This window comes from Callorhinus ursinus, unplaced genomic scaffold (assembly GCF_003265705.2).
Source record: "Callorhinus ursinus isolate GAN/ISIS: 27379988/994484 unplaced genomic scaffold, GSC_fseal_2.0 scaffold125, whole genome shotgun sequence".
Classification (NCBI taxonomy): domain Eukaryota; kingdom Metazoa; phylum Chordata; class Mammalia; order Carnivora; family Otariidae; genus Callorhinus; species Callorhinus ursinus.
In genome coordinates, this window is record NW_027397187.1 from 883,893 (window position 1) to 892,415 (window position 8,523).

General features: G+C 69.1%; 1 protein-coding gene across 3 annotated transcripts in view; it reads right to left on the bottom strand.

The window, feature by feature from the left end:
- The window catches only part of AJM1 (apical junction component 1 homolog), an 8,721-nt gene extending 294 nt beyond the window's left edge, over positions 1–8,427 (bottom strand). Inside the window, exons 1-4 of one of the 3 annotated variants that reach the window (XR_012377243.1) lie at positions 7,500–8,427; positions 7,040–7,213; positions 5,229–5,312; positions 31–5,153 (exon numbers count right to left, since the gene is read on the bottom strand). Coding sequence is in view for 1 of the 3 variants with exons in the window: in XM_025864837.2 (XP_025720622.1) it covers positions 2,170–5,094 (2,925 nt within the window). In the remaining 2 variants the exon portion in view is untranslated. Of the gene's footprint in view, positions 1–17; positions 5,154–5,228; positions 5,313–6,527; positions 6,687–7,039 lie in introns of those variants that run through there. The other 2 variants (XR_012377244.1, XM_025864837.2) reach the window with 2 other exon arrangements.
- Positions 8,428–8,523: the final 96 nt, after the last annotated feature.

An 8,523-nucleotide genomic window follows, 5' to 3' on the forward strand; every position in this document is an offset into this window, starting at 1 on the left:
GTCCCAAGGCCCTCCTCCGTGTCCTTCCACCGCGTCCCGAGGCCCTCCTCCGTGTCCTTCCACCGCGTCCCGAGGCCCTCCTCCCCGTCCCCCACCGCGTCCCGAGGCCCTCCTCCGTGTCCTTCCACCGCGTCCCGAGGCCCTTCTCCCCCACTGCGTCCCAAGGCCTCCTCCCCGTCCCCCAGTGTCCCAAGGCCCTCCTCCGTGTCCTTCCACCGCGTCCCGAGGCCCTCCTCCCCGTCCCCCACCGCGTCCCGAGGCCCTCCTCCGTGTCCTTCCACCGCGTCCCAAGGCCCTCTTCCCCGTCCCCCACCGCGTCCCAAGGCCCTCTTCCTTTCCCTCCCTCACCCGCCCAGCCGGGCCCAGCCGGTCCGAGGTCCTCCGTCGAAGTCCCACCCACAACTCCCCCACCCCCAAAGAGGAAGCAATGTCTACATTTGAGTTCTGTTTTACTTGGTTGGAAAGCGTTCGCCCCCTGGAAATAATCCTGGTCCAGGGTAATTCCTGGCCAGCCAGCCCTCAGGCGTTGGGCGGAAAGCTGAGGCCCCCCCCCCGGGGGGGGGGCAGGGGACAGGGCGGCCGGACTTGGGAAGCCGCGAAGGAAGGCGGGTGGGGTGAGCGGGGCGCGTGGCCGGTGCAAACGCGCTAGGCCAAGGCGGGCGCGCAGGCGTTGGGGGGATGGGCGGGAGTGCACGGGGCTGGGGCGAGAGCCGCGAATAGAGGTGTGGAGGATGTCCTGTCCTGGCCGCGATGGGGAGTGCTGGCAGCTCCAGGAGGGCACTTGCGAGGCCTGGCCTAGTTCCCTCTCAGGGTCACTCGCTCTTAGTGAGCGAGGGCCGTGGACCGATGAATGTGCGCTCCCGGGACCGGAGCCTGGCCGCCAGCCTCATGTCTCCAGCGCACAGCATAGGGCCAGGCCAGAGCAAGCACGGGAGGCCATTCGTGCGTGTAGTCATACCCCCACCCCTCCAGGAGAGCCCGCCCTGGTCAACTAGCTCGCTCCGGCACCCGCTCCCAGCTGGGAACGTCCAATCTTTTTTGTCCCCCACTACGTTAGCGGGTAGGAGTCCCTTCTGGACCGCCTCTACGTTCCCTCCCGTTCATCCACCCCATGCATCTTCTTCCCTCCTCCCACTACCCTGGCACCCACCTAGGGGGCCTCCCGTCGGTGTTGGGCAGACAGCCTGACTCACGCCCTGCCGGGACTCAGCTCTGGGCTGGATCCTGCCAGCGCGTCCACACCCACGCCCTCTTTTCCCCTCCCAGGTACCCCCTCCTCTGTCTGGGTGTCTTGAGCCACGCTTGAAGACCCCCGAGTACCCCTCCATTGCTGCTTCCCCCAAACCCTCCTGCAGGGCCCATGTCAGGGCGGCCGGAGGACGGAGAGCGCCGCCAATGTGCGGGCTCGCGGTCCAGCTGTGCTCTCTAGCCGGGGCTTGAGCCAGCGGAAACGGGCCGTGCAGGGCCCCCACCAGCCTTGTCTGCTCGGGACACGAACACACCGGGACTAGTCAGAGTGTCCTTCAGAGAGGAACGGCCTCGGAGCAGGACGCACCCCAAACCACAGGAAAGGGGTGGGGGCATGTTAAAGGGACGGGACTAGGCTTTGGTCAAGCGGGCTCCTGGATCGGGGCAAACCAGGGTTGGGGAGGTTCCAGGGAGGCCTTGTGGACGTCAGGAAATGGGCTGACCGGATCTTTGCGGTGGGGTCTGCAGTAGTGACCCGTCCTCTTGAAGGCAGGGCCGGGCGGTCCTCAGGCCCACCCCGCCTCCCAGCGGGGAGCACCAAGGGGCCCGAGGACCGGCCTCCGGGGAGGCCCCAGGGCTAGCTGGGGGGAGGGAGGGGGGAGGGAAAGGCGGGGACTGCTGACTCCAAAGGGCAGGGTCTGGGCGGAGCTCGTGGCGAACCGGTGGAAGACTGGGGGGAGCACGGCCGGGCCTGAGGGGCTGGGCGGGGCTCCCGGTGGGCTGGGCGGGGTCTGAGTAGGCAGGCAGAGCTCGGGGGCAGGCCCTAGGTGGACGGCGCGGGCCCTGAGAGGGCTGTGTGGGCTCGGAGTGGGCTTTGGATGGACTGGGCGCAGCTCGGGGGTGGGCCCTACGTGGACTGGGCGGGGTCGGAGTGGGCGGGCCCTGAGCGGGCTGGGCGGAGCCCAGGCGCCACCCGGCGGCTCACATGATGTCGTCCAGCAGGTTGGCGCTGGCCACCCAGTCCAGCGCGCGTGGCTCGGAGGCAGCCATGATCATGCACATGAAAGGGCGGCCCGTGCGCCGGTCCGTGGGGTAGATGGTGGTGGGCGTGAAACGCCTGTTGGCCTCGACGAACTCGCAGAGTTGTTCGTAGACGCGCGGGTACTCGTGGCGCAGGAAGACGCCGCGCAGCCGCAGCTCACGCTGGATGTGGATGAAGGCCACCTCGCGCGCGCGCCGGCCTGCTTCGCCCTCTTGGTCCAGGCCCGCCGTGCCGGGCGGCGGAGTCAGGATCAGCGTCTCCATGTCGGGCTCGCGACCCCGAGCCGGGGGCGGACGCGCCGGGCTGCCGGCCGCCAGCGCCACCTTGGCGAACTTGCGTACCGTGGGCCCAGGACTGCGCGGCGCGGGCGCAGGCCGGGCGGAGGCGCCGGGGGGCGCGGCGCCGGGGCCCACGGCCACCGACACACTGAGCAAGAAGCACTCGGCCGGCTCGTAGAGGCGCCCGGCGGCCGCCAGCTCGCGCGCATAGCTGCCCAGGGGCGCCGCGTGCGTGGCCAGCTCGCGCAGAGACAGGTAGGTGGGCGACAGCAGCAAGCCCTCGAGGCCGAAGCGCAGGAAGTTGTCTGCAGAGCCCGGACTCGGGAAGCCCAGGAAGAGCACGCCGCGACCGCGCGACAAGAAGCCGACACGTGCGATGCGCGAGAAGGCGCGGTGCACCGGGCCGCTGTCCCGGCAGAACTGCAGCACGTGGCGGCACACGCTGCCCACGCGGCCGTACACGCAGCGCGCCTTGTGCGCGTCCCAGTCTTCGCGGCGGCACAGGCGCGAGCAGTAGTAGGTGTAGCAGCTGTGGCAGGACTTGAAGTAGAGGCAGGCATTGAACATGGTCTCGGTGCGCCGGCAGCGCGCGTTGGAGCATGTCATCAGGTCGTCCTCGTCGGCGCTGGGCTCCGGGGACCCGTCGGTCGCCTGCCCCGGGCCCGCGGGCTCTTCGGTGCTGCCGGCCGACGCAGGTGGCGAGCGCGGCGCCAGCGCGGGTGCCCCGGGGCCCGCGGGCCGAGAGTCCAGCAGGCGACGCAGCTGGCGGCCCAGGCCATCGGCCACGGGCTCCGGGGCTTGGCCGGCCGGGGGCCGAGAGTCGATGACCAGGTCGGTGATGAGTTCGTCCAGTTGCTCGAGGCTGCGCTGGCGGCCACCAGTGGGGCCTTCGGGGGCGGCGGGCGGAGACCGCCGGGGTCGCCCCCCTGGCAGCTCCCAGCCCCTGGCAGTCGGACGCTCTGCGGCGCGCAGGTCGTTGTCGGTGATGGTGATCTCAGGTGTGACATACCAGTTGCGGCCCAGGCCCTCGCCCCCGCGGCCCTTCTCTGACAGTGACGTCTCTGACAGAGACAGCGCCGCATAGCGTCTAGGTGAGGTGGACAGGTTCACCACGACGGGTGGACGCCGGCCTTCGGGGGATGCCCCCCGCGGCTCCCGTGCCTCGCGCCCCAGCAGGTTCTCGTAGCTGCGACCGCGGCCCAGGGGGTCCTCCCGGCGCGGCCCAGGCGCCAGGATGTTGTCCCAGGAGCGAGAGTAGTGGCGGCTGTCAGTGGCCAGCCGGGGCGGGCTGGTGCCGGTGCCCGCGTGCCAAGAGGCGAGCAATGGGCCAGGGTCCGGAGGAGGCACCACCTGCAAGGTGCGGTAAGGCCGCAGGCCCCAGTCACCCCAAGCGGGGCTGCCGCGTGGGTGTGGGTAAGTCCGAGCCAGGGCCTCGCGATCGCGGTACCGCCCGAAGTCCTCGGTGTAAAAGGGGCGGAGAGGGGGATGAGCCCGGGGTTCCTCGGGAGCATAGCGGGGGCCGCAGGGTGGTCCGTAGGCTCGAGCGGCCTCCACATAGTAGGAACGGGAGGGAGGTTCCTGGACTGGGAAGGTGCGCACTTCCCCCGCATAGTAGCCGCTGCTGCGCCTTGGACTGGGTACAGGGGGCTCCTCGGACGGGAAGGGCCTGGCATAGTAGCTGTCGAAGGGCGGCCCAGGGCTGGCCGGAAAGCCGCCAGGGTGGCCCTCGGGTTCCTCTGTGTAGAAGAATTGGGTGGGGCCTGGCGGCGTGGTGAAGGGCAGATTTCGGCGCTCTGTATAGTCCCGGGGCCCAGGCAGCGGACCATCACAGTACAGCGCCCGGGGGTCCGCACAGTAGTCACTGGGGGTGGGGGTGCGCGACAGCGCCATGTGGCGAGGCCCGGGCACTGTGAGGCCGTGGAAGTGGGGGGCGGCGCGTGCCCAGGGCGTGGTCTCCGCGGGCCCGCAGGACCGTGAGCTCCGGGCGGTGTGCTGCAACACCGCGTCGTCGGGCTTGATGTCCAGGCGGCAGCGGACGTGGGGTGCAGGCCCGGCGGGTGGCTCGGGGGGCGCGCAGCGGCCGGCGGTGGCGCAGAGGGGCGCGATGCGGCCAGGGCCGCCCCGTTGCGGCTGTAGCTTGATGGGGTGCAGCTCATTGGCGAGCGCGCGCAGCGCGGGGTACGCAGGCTCCCGGTGCGGCGATGCCTCGGCCCGCGCTGGCCGCTGGGCTTCCCGGCCGCGGCGCGGCAGCACTGGCGGCGAGGCGGGTGCAGGCGCCAGGCCCGGGGGCGCGCGGGGCGCACTCTTGGAGCGGGCGCGGCGCCGGGGCTCGCCGTCGCGGGGCCGGGCGCGCGGCGCGGCAGGCTCCGGGGGCGGCGGCTCTGTGCGGGCCTCCATGGCCGCCCCGTCCAGCGCCTCCAGGAAGTCGAAGCTGCGGCAGTGACGCTTGTTGAAAGGCGCGGGTGCAGCAGGCGGGGCCACGGAGCGCTCACATGGCGGGCGCCGCGACGCGGGCCCGGGGGCCGCCACCTTGATGTCCTGGTACACGGTCGACACCAACAGGTCCGGCGGGTCCGTGCGGGTCATCTTAAAAGAGGTCCCCAGGCTGGCGGTTGCAGTTTACTCTGCCTTGGGGGGCTTTTGCCCTGGTGGGAGATGCGGGTCAGGGTGTCCCCTCTGCAACCCAGGCCTGGCGGCACCCCTGCGCTCACCTGACTTACCTGGGACGCCGTGGACGTAGCAGTCCTGGCTGCGGGCCTTAGCTGAGGCCACAGGCGCTTGCTCCATGCCGGCGTCAGAAGCACCTGCAGGAGGAACCCAGGTGTCCAGCCACTCAGGTCCTGCCCCTTGTCCCAGGCCATCCTTTCAGGGCCACTTTCTGCTGGGCTGGAGCCAGTCAGCCAGAAAGGCCATGCTATTGCTGTGGTTTCCGAGCTCTTACCCCCTGGGGCCATATCCCTGGATGGCCCCTCTGCCCCCAATAGTGACCACTGGACAGGTTTGGGTAGAACCCCTTTCCTGGGGCAGGAGCAATGGGGGGTGGGTGGTCCCAGCTGCAATGACTGAATGCTCATGGGAAGCCTTATTTACAGATTTCTTTATAGGTGTTGGCTTCACAAAACCCGTTGGTGACTGAAGCCCCCTCCTAGTGCCCAGTGCAGAGCAAGCCCTCCGACGGTGCTGTCTGAGGGGGAGTCCAGGGGCTCCAGCCTTAGCCAGCTCTGCACAAAGTCACTGAGCCTCCCTACCCACCTGCTGACCAGGTGGGGCATGGAGTCCCTCCCGCAGCACTGCAGTGGCAGCTGCACTGGGAACGGTCCCCTGAACCAAACTCCAGTTGGGAGGCCCCAGTGGGCACTGACATAGCTCCGTCAGGTCCAGGCATGGCCCCTGGACCGACAGACTGACCTGCCCAACTCTTAGTGTGGCCCAGGCCAGAATAATGCCCCACAAAGAGCATCCCTGGGCCCTAAAACCCCTGTTCCTTTGCAGAAACCTTCTCTGATCCCCAATATCTTGGGGTGGTTGAAACCCACCAAGCTTGTTGGGGTTGTCATGACAAGGACCGGAGAGCCATTCCCCAGCTTTGCAGCCTGTGCACTGCAGCTGGGAAACCAGGCACCCACCTCAGGACCACGTGGGGGCGTGAGCCACGAGCTCATGGCTGCCCCTCTTCCCCTGAGCAGCACACCAGGCCAGGCCGCGAGCAGGGGAGGCAGGATGGTAGGCGGGTAAAGCCCCCCCTTGTTCACTGCTTCTCAGGAGAGGGCCCTCTCCACAACAGCTCAGGAAGGCTCCATGGCAACCTGAGGTTCCTCTGCCCCCGCAGTGGGGGCTGGGCTGGGGTCCACCCTGTGCATTGGGCTAATGTTCGGACTGGGGCCACCGGCCCCTCTGGTGCACAGGCTCTCTGGACAGGTTGAATCGGGTCTCCGGCGATGCTGACGGCCCCCTCCTCACACAAACTGGGAAGCATGCCCCAGGCTGAGCGAGGGCGACCCCGGGGGCTGGGCCCTCACCTGGCAGGATCTCTGGTCAGGTCGACCCTCTGTGTCCCAGGGTGCCAGGGGCTTTCTGCCCGCAGGGCTGCTCTTCTGGGTCAGGGCCATGACGCCTGGGTGCCTGTCCCATCCCAGCCCTGCGCCCACCCCACTTCCGTCCCTGTTCACAGGACTGTCCCCTTCTCACCCTCTTTCCAACCTAAGCTCAAAGCCAGGCCGGGATTGGGGGTCCGATGACAGGGCATGAGGCTCCGCCCCAGGGAAGTGACAGCTCGGCGGCTTTGCCTCTGCAGCGATAAGGAGCTGGACTGGGTGGCGCCCCTCCCCAAGGCCATGGGGATGGCCGGCCTTGCAGGGGTCCGAGGCCTATCGAGCCCCTCCCGCGGCCCTCCCCGCCGCAGAGCCCTGCCCCCGCCCTGAGCGCCGAGAGTCGGGACCCGCTGATGTGGCTCCGGGCTGGGCCCCCATCCTGGCGGGTGTCCCCCCGCCCCGTGATAGGGCCCGTGGGGCAGCGGCCCGCGACCCCTTACCTGGGCGCTGCTTCCCCACCGTGCGCGCCCGGTGGGCTGCGCAGGCCTGCGCCCGCTCCGCCTTCCCCTCTTGGCGCTCGGCGGCGTCCCCGGCAGCGGCAGAAGCTTCGAGGCAGCGGCGCGGAGGCCGCCGGCCGCTCAGTGCTGCCTCCGGTGGCGGCCGGCTGGGCTGCACTTAAAGGGGCCGTGCGGTGGGCCTGGGACCCGTGTGGCCCACCAGCTGTGTGTTGGCGCTGAGCGCCAGGTGACAAGTTCTCCCTCATTTCCAAGGCGCAGGCCTAGGGTCCAACCGGGGGGCCCACACCCAGGGAGCACCCCGCCGGTCCCGCTAGTCCCCACCTCCAGCCGTACGCCCCACCCCCCCCAAGGGCAGCTGGTGGCTTGGTGGTGGCCTTGGGGCAGGGCCCTGGAGGAGCCCCAAGCTCTGGCTGGGGCTGCTGACAGCTCCCGGAATTCTCACCTCCGCTGAGCCCTTGCAGGAGCAGATGGGCTGCTCCCAGCCCCGCTGGCCTCTGCTCTGCCGGGCCGGAGGTGCCAAATTCTGCAGGTACCTGGGGCCAGATGGGCACGGCTGAGTGAGGCCTGTGGCCTCCTGTTCCCAGGATGCTCAGACTCTCCTGGGCTCCCTGGGGGTCAGGGTCTAGATGAGTGGAGGGCTGTCGCTGCCCTGGGCTGGTCTGCACGTGGTCCACTTACAAACCACACAGTGACACCCATCCCCTAGGCCTCTCAGCCCCTCCCAAACAAGATGCTGAGCCAGGGCACAGTCTGACTTGGCAGAGGGTTGAGTCACGGATGCCCTTGGCTCCAAAGGGCAGGACCTGTCCTGTCGTGGGTCCATTAGATCCAGGGCCCTGGGCAAGTTCATTTCGTGTCAGCCTGATTCCCCATGTTTAGTGGGCTCCATACGGGCAGTAGATCTCCTAGGCTGTGGGCTAACGCAAGTCCCTAAGGTGTCAGCTTGGTGCCTGGCCTCCAGCCCAGTGCCATGGTTTCCTCTAGGCACAGGAATTGGGGAAGGGGGAGGCCTTCTGGACCGAGAGGGGAGGCCTGGCTACCACCCCCGCCCTCCCACCGTGTGCCTGGTTCTCATGGCAACTGTGGGGTGGTGGGTGGGGGCTGGGCGCTGCTGGCAGCCGGAGGGGGCGGGGTCTGCAGGGAGATGCTGGTCTGAAGGCCGACCAGGAAGGTGGCTGGGACAGACCAGCAGAGCAGACCCGCACTTGCCGCAGAAGGTCTGGGGGCCCGCAGGTGTTCCTGGGCACAGATGCCTAGCCCTGGCAGGACATTGTGCGGGACAAGGGCTAGGTCGCCCAACCTGCCCAGGGCCGGACAGACGTGGGGCGGGGCCTGCTGGGAAGGCCTCTGCAGACCACCTCCCTGGGCTACGTGGGGCTGCAAGGCCTCCTATCCAGGGGCAGCTGCCCCTCTGGGAAAGAGGCAGGGAGCTCAGAACCTTCAGACCCACCCACTGTGACCTGGGA